Here is a 16,464-nt window from a genome sequence, read left to right as displayed (position 1 = left end):
CTTACTTACCAGGCTTCTAGCTCATTGCAGATTTGAGAAAGCAAATAAAAGAAAGGATGGGATACTACTTGAATCAATATCTCTAAACCTGTGTTCCTTGGAGCTGAGTCTATGACAGTAATTGGCCTTGATAAAAATAGCCCTAGAAAATACTGCATATATTATCTATAGAAAATCATATTACACATTAACATACTAATGGCTGTAAGAGCTCCTATAGTAACCTCTTCTTGAATTCACTTGATCGTAAAACTCTCTTTTGGTAACTCAGCCTACCATTATGGGACCCTTTTGCCCATGGTAAACTGAGTTTGAGAAAAACCTTACTAGAATACTATGTGTAGGGCCTGGGAGTGATTGGCAGTTCTTTTAAATTACTTCTGGTTGATCGACTGCGCTGCTTCATGTGCTAGTCAGAAGGAGGCTGGAGTACATGAGGATCAGGACTCTAGCTCTTAATTACTATTATTCTTTTAAAGGTATGACGTTTTTATTTTTCTGGGAGAAATAAGAAAAAAAAATTAATGTTATTGCTCTTTTAAAAAGTTAGCTTCTGTTTTAGGTATTTGGGAATAAGATGATTATTCCTTCCCTGGATGGAGACCTCTTCCAGTGGGATCGAGACCGTGAGAGCATGGAAACAGTTCCTTTCACAGTTGAATCACTTCTGGAATCTTCTTATAAATTTGGAGATGATGTTGTTTTGGTTGGAGGAAAATCCCTAACTACATATGGACTCAGTGCATGTAGTGGAAAGGTAAGTGAAAATACTGAATTTACTTTGGGGAAATCAGAATAAATTAGGGTAGAAAAAGAAAAAGTAATTTATTAAACGACACTTATTACTAGTTGAGATTTATTGTAATTATTCCCTGAGGTTGTCATTTGTTTTAATAAGAGAACTGTGAGGTAGGAAGGGGAAACTAGTAACAGAATAAATGGCAGAGCCAGGAATAGAATAGCAGGAGGAAGAGAATTCATAAATATGGTCTACTGTGTCTCAGGTGTTTTGTTTTTTTTTTTGGAGACAGAGTCTCACTCTGTTGCCCAGGCTGATCTCAGCTTATGGCGATCCCCACCCCCCACCCCCATTTCACACCCCCTCAGGTTCAGTGGTTTCAAGTGATTCTTGTGCCTCAGCCTCCTGAGTAGCTGGGATTACAGGCACGTGCCACCATGCCTGGCTAATTTTTGTATTTTTAGTAGACAGGGTTTTACCATGTTGGCCAGGCTGGTCTCCAGCTTCTGGCCTTAAGTGATCTACCCACCTCAGCCTCCCAAAGTGCTGGGATTATAAGCAGGAGCCACCGCGTCCAGCCTCAGATGCTTTTTTTTATACATTGTTTTGCAATCTTCACAGTCTTCCTAAGTGTAATTTTTTTTTTGTTTTTTTTTTTACATTTTGACAGATGAAGAACCTTCTAAAGATTAATAGTAATGCTAATGATAAGAATAATTGACACTACTCATTTATAGGGTTTGATCCTATAATAAGGTGATCCAAGAGGAAAGTTTATACTCATTTTACAGATGAAGAAACTGAGACTTTAAAAGGTTCAGAAACTTCCAGGGTCACATTTAACTTAGATCTATCTGACAACAAAGTCATGCTGTTAATAACCTAGACTTTCTCTAACATTAGCTCTTAGGATATAATCATAATATAATCTGCTTCTAAGGTTGGGTCTTATAAATCCATTATCAAGAGTAACTAATTAAAAACATCCTTTCAACCAGGCACAGTGGCTGACACTTGTAATCCTACCACTTTGGGAGGCCAAGGTCGGTGGATCACTTGAGGCCAGGAGTTTGAGACCAGCCTGGCCAACATGGGAAAACCCATCTCTACTAAAAATAAAAAAAATTAGCTGGGGATGGTGGCACACGCATGCCTGTAGCCTGTAGTCCCAGCTACTCAGGAGGCTGAGGTATGAGAATCACTTGAACCTGGGAGGTGGAGGTTGCAGCGAACTGAGATCACACCACTGTACTACAACCTGTGCAACAGAGTGAGACATCATTAAAAATAATAATAACATAAATAAATAATAGACTCCATTAAAAAATAACAAAAATAAATAAGTAATTAGCCAGGCATGGTGGTGGGTGCCTGTGGTCCCAACTATTCGGGAGGCTGAGGCAGGAGACTGGCGTGAACCCGGGAGGCAGAGCTTGCAGTGAGCTGAGATCGCGCCACTACACTCCAGCCTGGGCCACAGAGCAAGACTCCGTCTCAAAAAATAAATAAATAAAATAAAAATAAATACATAGATAAATAAATAAAAACATCCTTTCTAAAAAGGTAAAAAATAAAAATCTTTGTAACCCTTTAATACCTTAACATGTAAACGGTTTATATACAGACTTGGACTAAAATAAGGAAGAATAGAAACGTGGTCTTTTTACTCTTGAGTTTTTCAACTTTAACAATTCCTTATCTCAGTGTTAGGCCCATAGCACTTTCTTGCTCTTGCAGATGCTTTTCTGCCTTCTCCACCCACCTGCATCTGCATTGTATTGAGGAGGCCATGCCATCCTATCTGGCCGTTTTTTGAGCAAAGCACTTCAATCTCTGTTTACTTCGGTAGTCTCATCTGTAAACAACAGGATTGAACCCGATCACCTGGTTTTCTGATTTGATGTGCTGCTACATAATTCTGGTATTGTAGAAGGTATGCTTCTTTTCATGAGGATTTTAGTTTGGATCATATTAAGTCTTCCTTTTTTCTTTTAGTAAAAATTTGAGGGAGTTACTTTTGAATACAAAAAGCTCTCAGAAAAGTTTCAAATTTTTAAAAACCAAACACTTTTGTTATACAGAAACTCTAAGGTTGATTTTTTTTTTTAAACTCACCTGAAATTTTATTAATGATACTGTAGAAAAGCTATCACAAGTAGCTATCCATTTCTTCTTGTATATTCCATGGAAATTCTCCAAAGTAAGGCTAAAATTATGTAAATCCTTAAAATCATTCCCTGAAATAAATATTCATTGGTACTGTCATTGTTCTAAATAACTCATTTTAGGAGTTAGTAATCTAACTGATGCTTCTTATTACTTGAGTACTTCATACACATTTCCTTAGTTTCCTTTCACTTTTTAAAAATTATAGATTCCTTTAATATCTCTGATCTCTTATGAGTTTATCCTTTTACTAATTTTGTATCTAATTTTGTCTTTTCAGGTGAGGTATATCTGTTCAGCTCTGGGTTGTCGCCAATGGGATAGTGATGAAATGGAACAAGAGGAAGACATCCTGCTTCTACAGCGTACCCAAAAAACTGTTAGAGCTGTCGGACCTCGCAGTGGCAATGAGAAGTGTGTATTCAGATAGTGTTGCTGTTGGTATTATTTAGAAATACACCTAATACCAAAATTTATCAGACTTCTGTTTTTGGAAATTTTTGACTATTTTGTTGCCTTAAAAGCATATTATTCTTTTTTTTTGAGATGGAGTGTTGCTCTGTCACCCAGGCTTGAGTGCAGTGGCGCAATATTGGCTCACTGCAGCCTCCGCCTCCTGGGTTCAAGCGATTCTCCTGCCTTAGCCTCCTGAGTACCTGGGATTACAGGCACGTGCTACCACACTCAACTAATTTTTGTATTTTTAGTAGAGATGGGATTTCACCATGTTGACCAGGCTGGTGTCAAACTCCCAACATCAGGTGATCCAATGTGGGCCCTAAAATAAAAATGGTTTCATGTTTATTAACAAATTCTGAACTGAACTTCTCACCATATGCTTCAGGATATGGTAACCACAGGGGTTCTCCTATGATGACTATTTATTAGTTTAGTCTCAGGTTAATGATTTTTTTTTTTTTGAGACGGAGTTTCACTCTTGTTGCCTAGGCTGGAGTGCAATGGCATGATCTTAGCTCACCACAATATCTGCCTGCCGGGTTCAAGCGATTCTCCTGCCTTAGCCTCCCGAGTAGCTGGGATTACAGGCATGTGCCACCATGCCTGGCTAATTTTGTATTTTTAGTAGAGACGGGGTTTCTCCACATTGGTCAGGCTGGTCTCGAACTCGCAGCCTTAGGTGATCCACCCACCTCAGCCTCCCAAAGCGCTGGGATTACAGGCGTGAGCCACAGCACCCGGCCTAATGATATTTTTTATAGCAATCTCATCCCTCTAAGTTCTTTGAATACAGAAAGATGTTAAGAGAAAATTGATGTGTTTCTTTGAGCTTGAACCTATTTGACTCTCTAATTATGTCTAGTAGGTAGTTTCATAGTTTGTCTGATTATCTCAATTTTAAAATAATAATCATTTTACTCAATTTTCTTAAACTATTAAAACATTTCTTTAGCCTAATTCCTTTCTGTTCCCTTCTTTAAATAATGAACGCCCTTATGTAATTTTTATATTTAAATATGTGATTTAAAAATGTGATACCTAGATTAGATATATTGATCCTACATCAAATGCTTGATTTTTTTTAAACCTAATATTTAAGTTTTAAATTGCCTATATAGTAAAAATAACTTTAGATTCCATCTTTATCTTTTGAAAATGAACCAGACTTTCGGGTTTTGTCTGATCCAATGCAATGTAATTCAGTTTCCTTTCCTGAAAACTGTTTTCTCAAACTCAGTTAAGAATGCATTTATTCTTTCAACTTTGGACTGTGAATAGGGCTTTGCATTTGCAGACAACTTGACCTTCTTTTTTTTTTTTTGAGACGGAGTCTTGCTCTGTCGCCCAGGCTGGAGTGCAGTGGCCGGATCTCAGCTCACTGCAAGCTCCGCCTCGCGGGTTCACGCTATTCTCCTGCCTCAGCCTCCAGAGTAGCTGGGACTACAGGCGCCCGCCACCTCGCCCGGCTAGTTTTTTTGTATTGTTTAGTAGAGACCGGGTTTCACCATGTTAGCCAGGATGGTCTCGATCTCCTGACCTTGTGATCCGCCCGTCTCGGCCTCCCAAAGTGCTGGGATTACAGGCTTGAGCCACCGTGCCCGGCCAACTTGACCTTCTTTATCCTGACTGGATTTTGTTTTTTAAGTGTTTGAGTGCTTACTGGGAGCTCAGCTACCATAGCAGCAGATGCCCAACTTAACAGAATTTTGAGTTACCAGAATAGGAAGGATCTGGGTTTCTAAGATCCATGATTCTTTAAAATATAATTATTTCCATAAATGTCAGAATTCTTAACTATGCCCTTTTATATCTAAGTGATAAGACACTATACTCTCAGTAGTTGAGTGATTTTTCAATTTACTAATTATAGAGGAAACCTTATTACTGCCACTTTATGGATAAAAGTGCTGAAACTTACTTAGGAAAGGGTAAATGACTTGCCACATCTTGTTCAGTGGAGATCCAAGATTGGAGCTGAGGAGGTATGACCTTCACAGGTTTGGTATCCTGGATCACATTGCCTTTTTGAGGCCATGTTTTAGTGTGAATTTAAGACTGGTTCATTCATCTTGACTTTTACAGTGGTTTATGAGGGCATAATTTTGCTGTAGTTAAATGAAATGTATCCTGCCTTTAATCAAGAGGTAAGGCAGACTATGTGCTACCTCATTTTAAGGTGACATTGATGTGTTTTGGGAAAATCACTCTGATGTAGAAGTACAAACATTTGTAAATTTTTGAGAGAAAATCTGTCCCTTGGCTGTTGTAAGGGACACATCAGTCAGTCCACAACCCTCAAAACCATTGTGTCTGAAGGGTCAAAACAAAGTTCTTGTGGGCCCTCTTGTGGCGTGAATCAGCGGAGCACTCTTTTCCAGAAGGTTATGTTGACTTGTTCTTTTTCTCATCACATAATTTTAGTATTTGCTTCTTCAATCTAGAAGAGTTCTATATTATTTTGTCCCTTTATTTAAATGTAAATTTCTAAAACACACCTTTATAAATTTAAGGTGGAATTTCAGTGTTGGCCACTTTGAACTTCGGTATATTCCAGACATGGAAACGAGAGCCGGATTTATTGAAAGCACCTTTAAGCCCAATGAGAACACAGAAGAGTCTAAAATTATTTCTGATGTGGAAGAACAGGAAGCTGCCATAATGGACATAGTGATAAAGGTTTCGGTTGCTGACTGGAAAGTTATGGCATTCAGTAAGAAGGGAGGACATCTGGAATGGGAGTACCAGGTACCTAACATCACTGAGGATTTATAAATATGGTTCTTCCTCTCCCAGTCTGACCAAACTTATTGATCGGGTAGAACAAAATTACTACTACTTGGGGCTCTCAGCTTGTTTTCTGTGCTTTTAGAAATTTGTGATTTTAAATGGTATTTTATGAGTTGGAACTACATAACTACTGCTTGAATTATTTAAGACCTTTTTTCCATTTTTCTTTAGTTTTGTACTCCAATTGCATCTGCCTGGTTACTTAAGGATGGGAAAGTCATTCCCATCAGTCTTTTTGATGATACAAGTTATACATCTAATGATGATGTTTTAGAAGATGAAGAAGACATTGTAGAAGCTGCCAGAGGAGCCACAGAAAACAGTGTTTACTTGGGTGAGTAAATGTATCTTATCTAACGATAGTACACATTGACATCTAGATTGTCTTCTTACACTGTTCCTTCTTACTTCAGGAGTGCCTATAGTAGTTTTAAATCATAATATCATCTCTGATTTAGGTTGTCCTTAAGATTTATACTTTGATTTCCATTCCTGCCACTATCCCATTTGTCCAATTCTGAAATTTGTTTTGTTTTGTTTTGTTTTGTTTTGTTTTGTTTTGTTTTGTTGGAGATGGAGTTTCACTCTTGTTGTCCAGGCTAGAGTACGATGGTATGATCTCTGCTCACCGCAACCTCTGCCTCCTGGGTTCAAGCGATTCTCCTGCCTCAGACTCCTGAGTAGCTGAGATTACAGGCACCTGCCACCATGCCCAGCTAATTTTTGTATTTTTAGTAGAGATGGGATTTCACCACGTTGGCCAGAATACAGTGCACCTGACCTCAGGTGGTCCGCCCACCTCAGCCTCCCAAAGTGCTGGGATTACAGGCGTAAGCCACCGTACCCAGCCCAATTCTGAAATTTCTAATTACTGTCACATATTCTTTTTCTCTGAGATCTATATTAGAAAGGCTTAGAAATATTCTCATTATATAACATGATTTCAAATTACTCATTAGCCCAAGAATGGTGCCATACACCTGTAATCCTAGCTACTCCAGAGGCTGAGATAGGAGGATCGCTTGACCCCTGGAGTTAGAGGCTACCCCAAACTATAATCATGTCACTGCACTCCTGCCTGGGTGACAGGACAACACTCTGTTTATATATATATATAATTGTTTATATGTAATTACATATATGTATTACATATATAATTATTTATACGTAATTACATATAAAATATACTTATATAGTTAGGTATATATCCTCAAAGTCTATAATTTCCTATATTTGTATTTGCATCCATATTAGTTTGTGCCCCTCCCCTCTTTAAGATTAGGTTTATTTCTTTTTTATCAGTGCATCTATACAACTGATCTAAAAAATAAAATTCTGGTGTGCTTCTGGGCAATTGAAAGCCTTTAATATTATAAATTTTGAAAACTCTTGAATCTAATTATTTGAATTAGTCTGGATCATCAAATACTTATAAAATTCCATAAGCTCTGACAATGTGCCACCCACCTGTCAGTTTGAATGCAAAGCAAAGCAAGAATTTGTATGTTGTTATTTGTGTTATTTGTATGTTGAATTTGTATGTTGTTAATTGTCATGTGTGTTTTGATAGTATTTAACTGAATTGTTAGCAGTATTTCTAGAATTTAGGTAAACTTTCTTGAGAAAGTTACTTAGTCTAAGCTGTTTGTTTTGTGAGAGTACAGTGACTTCCTGTCTTTGAATTTTTCTACTGGAATAGTTTTCCAGTATTACTGAAAATGTGCCATTATTCAGTGAGAAATATCATATGGACCTTGTGTGTAACTTTCCCTCCCTGTTTTTGTTGAATATCCGTTGAGTTTATCTTTGAGTGCTTCAAGCATGTTTCTTCTTTGACAAGAGTTCTGTAGTATATGTAGAAGTAACTGGAATTAATGAATTTTATTTAATTAAAAACCTTTTTTAAAAAAATCAATGCATAATTGACAATGTTCTGGTTGATTCAGGAATGTATAGAGGCCAGCTTTATCTGCAGTCATCAGTCAGAATTTCAGAAAAGTTTCCTACAAGTCCCAAGGCTTTGGAATCTGTCAATAATGAAAACGCAATTATTCCTTTGCCAACAATCAAATGGAAACCGTTAATTCGTAAGTGAATTGTAAACTTTTCTAAATACTGTTAGTGTTCAGAGACCTAATCCTGACTATCTTTGCCCTAGTTTTGAATACTGCAGAGATAAGAACTGTTATATACTTTTATTGGTAAACCATCATGGTATTTCAGATGTTAATAATGAATTTTTATTATCATTTAGGGCATTATTTCTTGGAAGCAGCAGTTGCTTCTATAAAAGTGTTAATAAAATATTTCTCGATACAACTTAGAAAAACTCTTAATCATTCGCTGACCTTGTCAAAGTAACATTTAACTCTTAACGTATTTATATTAAGACTATTTAGGCAAAAGTTCTCATATTCTTTGAGATATGAATGAATAGAAATCAAATACTGGGCACCTACTTCTTTCATTATCTTTCTATACCTTGTACATTTTTTTACTACATATATCATGTCATATTTTAATTGTTTGTTTAAATGACTCAGATTCTCTGTAAGACTGTGTGCTTTTCAAAGGCAAGAGTCCTGGGCCATTTGTTTAACTTATATGTTTGAACTGAATTATGGTTGAATATCAGTTTATTCAATTAATGAGCACATGCATTTTTATTCAAGTCATAACAGTTAAGATTTAAGAAATATTATTATTAATAAAATAATAATTTTATTTTAGATTCTCCTTCCAGAACTCCTGTCTTGGTAGGATCTGATGAATTTGACAAATGTCTTAGTAATGATAAGTTTTCTCATGAAGAATATAGTAATGGCGCACTTTCAATCTTGCAGTATCCATATGGTAAGTGAAAATACTGAGATTTATTTTATTTTTTAATTTGAAATTAATTAATAGAATTCAAATGAAGAAAAGTCGATTAGAATATAAAAAATAAAATATCTTGGGAGACAATTTCGTGAATTATTACTAAGTATACAAGCTCCAAAGTTAGGTTGCCGGGGTTCAGATCCCATGTTTGCCACATGCTAGATTGGGCACATCTAACTCCCTGTGTCTCAGTTTCTTTATCTGTAAAATTAGAATAATAATCCTAATATCTATGTATTAAGTTGTTGTGAGGACTAAATGAGATAATGCATACAAAGTCTCAGTTAACATCATGCGTGTCACATAGTGTCAGTAAACATTGGTTCTCGTTATTAGCTCTTCTTTATCAGCCTATATTATGTAGGCTGTATAGTAGCCTGTATAATGAAGAAAATGTGTTTTTCATAAAACCACATGAAAATGATGCACAATTAGGTTATTTTAATTTCTTACTCAGACAAGAGAAATTAGTGCAAAAGTCAAGAATAGGTGAAATTTGGCATGAAATACATTTCTATTTAGTAATAAATTTTTTGAAGTTAGGATATATTCAGGTATGAAAGCCTTTTAAAAGTTGTGTAATTAAGAAGTCCTCAAATCTGTATCAGGTAAACACATAGACTCCTCATCAGTTACCCTAGATGTTAGCACTGGAAAGTTATTATATAAGTTAAATTGATTAAAAAACAAATAAAAAAATAGCTCTGAACTAGAAACAGCAGCCTTTATCTTTTTCTTTTTTTTTTTTTTTTTTTGAGACGGAGTCTCGCTCTGTCACCCAGGCTGGAGTGCGGTGGCACGATCTCGGCTCACTACAACCTCTGCCTCCTGGGTTCAAGCGATTCTTTTGCCTCAGCCTCCTGAGTAGCTGGGACTACAGGCGCCCGCCACCATGCCCAGCTAATTTTTGTATTTTTAGTAGAGACGGGGTTTCACCATATTGGCTAAGCTGGTCTCAAATTCCTGACCTCGTGATCCACCCACCTCGGCCTCTCAAAGTGCCTGGATTACAGGCTGAGCCACTGCGCCCGGCCCCTTTATCTTGATATTGATCAAAAGATAAGGTAGGCTGGGCGCGGTGGCTCACGCCTGTAATCTCAGCCCTTTGGGAGGCCGAGGCTGGCAGATCACTTGAGGTCAGTAGTTCAAGACCAGCCTGGCTAACATGGTGAAACCCTGTCTCTACTAAAAATACAAAAATTAGCCAGGCATTGTGGTACACGTCTGTAGTCCCAGCTACTCAGGAGGCTGAGGCAGGAGGATCACCTGAGTCCAGGAGATGGAGGTTGCAGTGAGGCAAGATCACTGCACTCCAGCCTGGGCAACAGAGCAAAACCCTGTCTCCAAAAAAAAAAAAAAAAAAGGTAAGGTAAAAGTGAATTGTGTAATCTGAGCACATAGTACAAAATGGAAGACAAAAAAAGACAGGCTATTTTTCTGGGGCAGACTCATTTTGGCAGCCTAAACTGAACCAAACAGCATGGATGTTTTCCTTTCATTTTGTGAAGAATGTTTGGTGGTAAAATTTGGTATTTTATTGATAACCAAGCAAAAGGAAAGCTAAAAATACCCTGAAGGAAGATTGAGTATTAATTCTTGTATTTTAAGAATTGAATTATTAATGAGGTTATGAATGGAGTAGCCCTTAAGATTGTTTCTGGTATTATTACTTAATATAAAGAAAATTTAGTATGCTTCTAGGATAAAGGAAAATGTCTATATTTACTGGAGAAAAATGAGACAAATTATGATGTTTAAAATATGTTAAAGAAGAGAGACAAATGGAATTAGTGTAATCAGTCATAGGAAAACAGATAAATTGTAATAGTTAAAGATGGGCCTATTTTCGATTGCCTTTAAAAAAAAAACATTTTAATGTTTCTATTTGAAGATAATGGTTATTATCTACCATACTACAAGAGGGAAAGGAACAAACGAAGCACACAGATTACAGTCAGATTCCTCGACAACCCAAATTACAACAAGAATATCCGCAAAAAGGATCCTGTTCTCCTCTTACACTGGTGGAAAGAAATAGTTGCAACGATTTTGTTTTGTATCATAGCAACAACGTTTATTGTGCGCAGGCTTTTCCACCCTCATCCTCACAGGGTAAGAATCATGGTTGCTTACTCTCTGGTTTCCACTTCCCCACCTTCCATTTGCTTCTCAACCATTGCAGTCTGGCTTCCATCCCTACTGCTCCACCAAAGCTACTCTTGCCAAAGGTCTCAGTGATCTTCCTTGTGTTAAATGTAATGGACATTTTTCAGTCCTTATCTAACTGAACCTCTTTGTATTTGACACTGTTGAGCATCTCCCTTTGACCTTTCTTGCCTGACTTCCTTGACACCATGCTCTCCTGGTCTCCTTGGGTGTGATGTGGATGCTTCAGAACCTGATCTTTCTCATCCTCTCAGTATTGTTGGTATTCCTCAGGGCTCCCTCTTTTCACTGTTCATCCCACAAACTCTCCTTGGATGGTCTTCCCTACTTGCCCAGCTCCAATCTTCTTATATACTAATGGTTCCCAAATCTGTTTCTCTGGAACAGCTATCTAGTAAGTGCTACACAGGCACTTCAAATGAGCCATATCTCAGACTGTCCTCATTTCCACTCCCATTCCCCTCCCCAGCCTGTTCTAGCATTTTTCTCTCTCAAAAAAATGTACGGCCATATGCAGTCACCAAAGCCGTGAATCATTTTTCTCTCCCTTATCAGTCACCAAGTTCTGTCAAATCCTTCCTCCTAGATATCTTCATATTTTTCTTCTTCTATGTGTCAGTTTTCATTTCACCAGCACAAATACCATCATCACACCTCTCCTGAATCACTGAAACAGCCTGTAACTGACTTCTGTGTCCCTAGTCCTCAAGCTTTCTCCAGTCCCTTCTCTACACCCTAACTCCAGCTGCATTTCTGGGCTTAAAAACCTCTGATACCTGACCTTTCTCCCCATTGTTGTTAGGCTCAAGTCCAACCTTCTTAGAACATGCAAGATTCTGAATGATTCATACCCTGCCTGCTCATGTCCCGTCCTTCACTGGTACCCTAATCCCTTCCTCCCCTCCTCCATGCTCAGCCACTAGACTGTGCTTCTTTCAGTCTTCCCTGTAGACCATGCTCTCGCTGAGCCTGGTAGCGCTCATCTGTCTAACCTTGCCTTGGAACCTTGTTCCCTACCTCCTCTCCCTTCCCTCTCAAATAATTAACTCCCAGGTAATATCTTTTAGTTTGAAATTAGTTGACACGTCCCCCTGGGAAGTCATCTTTAACCTCCTATTTCTGAGTTAGATTTCCTGCCTGTGTTTACACTCTGCACTCCCCTTACTAGAGTATTTACTAAAATATTTAATAGGTAATTCCTAATTTCTCTCTCCACCTCTAGACTATACATTCTTTTTTTTTTTTTTTTTTTTTTTTTCAGAGACAGGGTCTCACTCTTCTCACTCTGCACTCAAACTGGAGTGCAGTGGCACAATTTTGGCTCACTGCAACCTCTGCCTCCCAGGTTCAAGCAATTCTTGTGCTTCAGCCTCCCAAGTAGCTGAAACTATTGGCATGCGCCACCACCCCTCGCTAATTTTTGTATTTTTTGTAGAGATGGGAGTTTTGTCACGTTGGTCAGGCTGGTCTCAAACTTCTGGCCTCAAGTGATCTGCTCACCTCCGCTTCTCAAAGTGTTGGGATTACAGGCATGGGCCACCACGCCTGGCCTAGGCTGAACACTCTTAAGGACAAGGACTAGTCTACACTGTTTACCACCATCTCCTTAGTCCCTTACACAGTGCCTGGCACATAATTGGAGCTCAGTAAAGATATGTTGAAAGAATCAGTGACTAAACAGGTGACCCACAGTGCCCCCATTTGACCATAATAATTACTAACATCCTCTAAAAAATATTTTAGGAGATGTTGGTAAAGAAACATTGCCTAATTTAATTTCCTGTTATTAAAAGCATTTTTAATGCAATTTGTGAAATTGGTTGGGAAAGAAATCACTCTAGTCTTTTCGTTGTTGTTATTGTTTTGGGTTTTTTGTTTGTTTGCTTTTTTTTCTACCTCATTTTGTCAAAAGAAATCACTGTAGTCTTGCCCAGGAGTTTGCGTTTATGCTTACATGTGTGCACTGTCTTTCTCTTTATATCTAGTTATATATCATGCTGTACGTATGACATACCCACATTATAAAGAAACAAAATCCCCTCAAATACTGACTGGAGGGATAGCAATGGGAAGATAAAGTTTTTTTCTTTTGTAATAAAGCAAAATGCTGCATTTTGTTTTCATAATGCTTTTATTTTTCTTGATGCTACTTATGTATTTTTCAGTGTTGTTTATTTTGTAACTAAAATCGTTAGCTAACTTCAGTTCAGCTTTGTACTGGTAGTGATTTTGTTTTTCACCTTATCAGCAAAGGAAGGAGTCTGAAACTCAGTGTCAAACTGAAAATAAATATGATTCTGTAAGTGGTGAAGCCAATGACAGTAGCTGGAATGACATAAAAAACTCTGGATATGTGTCACGGTAAGAGTCTTATTAAAATACAGCCATTTGAATCAAAGAAGAAATGACCTAAGATCTTGTTAAAATTTTTTAACGTGTAGATACCTAGAAAAATAAAACGTAGACTTAACCCTCAATAAATAAATTCAAGTAACTTAATGTATTAAAAGTGGTATATACCCTGAGAAAGATAAAAATAGGGTGTTATAGGAGTTTAGAATTTCAGCTACCAAGTTAAGTTCTTATTCAAGTAACTTAGTTATTTAGGGCCTACTATGTATTAGGATTAGCATTTATAGTACCAGATAATAATTATTATGTTTATAAGGTGTGATATAAGTCTCTACATGTTTCTGAATCCTCATTTATTTTCATTGTTGTTCTATCTGTAATAGGAAGTAGAAATATAGGGAAAAACACTGATAGAACAGATAGTTTTTAAAAGCAGAAGGGGGAGATGGATTAGCTAAAAGTAGGCAGTTTAAATAAAAGTAAAATAAAAGTAGAGAAGCTATTACAATCTCTCAAGTATAAAATGTAACCTTTGATACATTGTGGTCACTATAAATGGTGTTATGGTTTATTTTTCGTATTACACGGATTATACCTACTTTTCTCTTTGTCTTGATAGCATTCTTCTTATCACTTTAGTGATATGGGGACAAGGTAAAGACATGGAACTATACTGCTTAATATCTAGGGTAATGATTTTATGGCAGAAAAGATTGAAAATAATAGATAAATATGTATATTAGGGCCCTCCAAGGAAACAGAAACGACAAGATGTGCATATATACCTTATACATAGGCATGTATCTATATATATCTACTTCTATATAGATATAGATGCACAAGCATATTCACAACAAATTAAGGAAATACTTGTGATAATTACAGTCCTCATTTTTGTCACTTGTCATGTGGTCACAGCTGGTATTTATAAGTACCTTCTTCCCCTATCTATCCCATATTCCCTTTCCCATCAGAGAACACCTCAGCCGGTTGTAATTCTTTATTTGGTAGGGTGACCCAAATCCACAGTCCTGAAGAGTCTGGGAGACTGGTAGTTCTGCCTGGATTGGATTGTTATAGTTTTCCATTGACCTTAATCACAAGGCATGATTATACAAAGAGATCCCTAAGGGATCTCATGTGTTTCAGACTTACTCTTTCTTACACCTCCACTGTGAAGCAATAATCCAGTTTCCCCTTGGTAGTCAGGATTAGTCACCCAGCCAGCACAATAGCTGTCTTCTTTGTTGATTCAAAGGCATGAGGAGTTCAAAGTTGCTGTTGTATCTCCTGGTGGAAGTGTTCCTCTCTCTTAGACGAAGACCTCTAGGCCAGCCAAACATAAGTTCACAGGAACAGGAAGCAAAAATGTTGCTAATAGATCACTAGGGGGTAATGGTGGGTGATGCCACTCCCGTTTCCATCCCTTGATCCCTGGACCTGTACATACTGGCTGTGGGAACCATGCTATAATATATTAGACACTGATTCAGAGCATATACAGCTTTCTGAAGAACCTTCCCCTAGCCCTGCAAGGCACCTACCTGGCAGTGTAATGGAGTCTTCAAAAGGCCATTCTACCTTTCTGTCAAACCAGCTGCTTCAGGATGATGGGGAACAGGTAAAACCAGTCAATTTCATAAACAAAGCAAAATTTACTAGGTGATTTACAAATGCTAAAGGCTACTTTAACACCCTTGCTAATAAAAATACTAATATATCAGTGACTGTCAACACCAGCAGGCAGTGAGAGAAAGAATAAAGAATCCAACAACTCCCACGAGGTAGTCTGCTACTGAATTCATTCATTGTTCATTACACATTTATTCTGAACAGCTGTATGCAGGACAGTAATTCAGGCTTTGGGAGAATTAAAAGACCGCTCCTATCCTGGAGAAACTTAAAGTCTATGGGAAAGATACTACTGGGTAAAACAAACATATAAGAAGAAAGTCATGAACCAAACCACTAAATCTGTGATGATCTAGGAGGGCATTGTAAGTGAAGTCATATTTGAACTGAATTTTAAATTGTGAGAGTTCGGCAAGTAGAGATGAGGTTTGGGGATTGGAATAAATGCGGTATCATGAATAAAGATGTATTTGTCAGGCTGTTGTCAAGAAAATTAGAATAATATACTCAAAACTGAATTAGACTTGTCAGTTTTTCTTTAACTTTATTCAGTATGAAGAATGCAGCTCTTGAGTCTTTTTTTTTTTTTTATGGGAGTTCTATAGAATACCTAATGTTTTTTGGTGGCAACGATGTTCTAGGCACTGTTAAGAACATAATCTCTGCATTCAGTCATGAGTTCAAATCCCAGCTCTGTCATTTATCAGCTGACAACTTAGGCAAGATGATACTTACATTTCTAGGGTCTGTAATCACATAAAGGTGTTACTCTTTTTAGAAGATAATCCATTTTTATATAGGTGTTTTCCTTAATATAGGAAGATAATTCAGTTGACCCTCCAGGAGTAAGATATGAACTTTGTGGGCTTTTGCATTTGGGGAGACTGGTTTGTACTGAGGTACCTTGACTGGCTATTTTTAGGAATACAGATTATTGCTCTTCATTTTCTATGAAAGGAATTGGCCCATGGAACGTTGAAATCTATTGCTTCTCCTTAATTCCATGCTTTAACCAGCTGAGGCAACTACTAAATTAATGAGTATGTAAGTCATAAAGCAATTAACTTACCCTTATAATGGATATCAGACATAATCTAATTTATTCATTTATTAATTCATGCATTTATTCAACAGTCATTTGTTAGACTTTCGGTTTGTCAGGTAGTGCCCACCCTTTGGAAATACAAAGAGAAACAAGAATGATTTTCTGCATTCATGGCCCCCACAATACAGTGGCGGTGGGAGAAGGGAGCTGCTTACAAATAATTGCAAAAAATTAAGGT

At 37.4% G+C, this 16,464-nt stretch overlaps 1 protein-coding gene across 2 annotated transcripts in view; it reads left to right on the top strand.

The window, feature by feature from the left end:
* Positions 1-16,464, top strand: part of EIF2AK3 (eukaryotic translation initiation factor 2 alpha kinase 3) — a 75,225-nt gene that overhangs the window by 32,730 nt on the left and 26,031 nt on the right. For both annotated transcript variants that reach the window (XM_023194881.2, XM_023194882.3), the window contains exons 3-10: positions 563-757; positions 3,186-3,319; positions 5,875-6,109; positions 6,323-6,485; positions 8,098-8,238; positions 8,882-9,004; positions 10,923-11,143; positions 13,446-13,558. In XM_023194881.2, the coding sequence (XP_023050649.1) occupies positions 563-757; positions 3,186-3,319; positions 5,875-6,109; positions 6,323-6,485; positions 8,098-8,238; positions 8,882-9,004; positions 10,923-11,143; positions 13,446-13,558 (1,325 nt within the window). The remainder of the gene's footprint in view (positions 1-562; positions 758-3,185; positions 3,320-5,874; positions 6,110-6,322; positions 6,486-8,097; positions 8,239-8,881; positions 9,005-10,922; positions 11,144-13,445; positions 13,559-16,464) is intronic.

This window comes from Piliocolobus tephrosceles, chromosome 15 (genome assembly GCF_002776525.5).
Source record: "Piliocolobus tephrosceles isolate RC106 chromosome 15, ASM277652v3, whole genome shotgun sequence".
In the NCBI taxonomy this organism is placed as follows: domain Eukaryota; kingdom Metazoa; phylum Chordata; class Mammalia; order Primates; family Cercopithecidae; genus Piliocolobus; species Piliocolobus tephrosceles.
The sequence above is the reverse complement of the archived record's forward strand: the minus strand, read 5'-3'. Positions and strand labels throughout refer to the sequence as shown.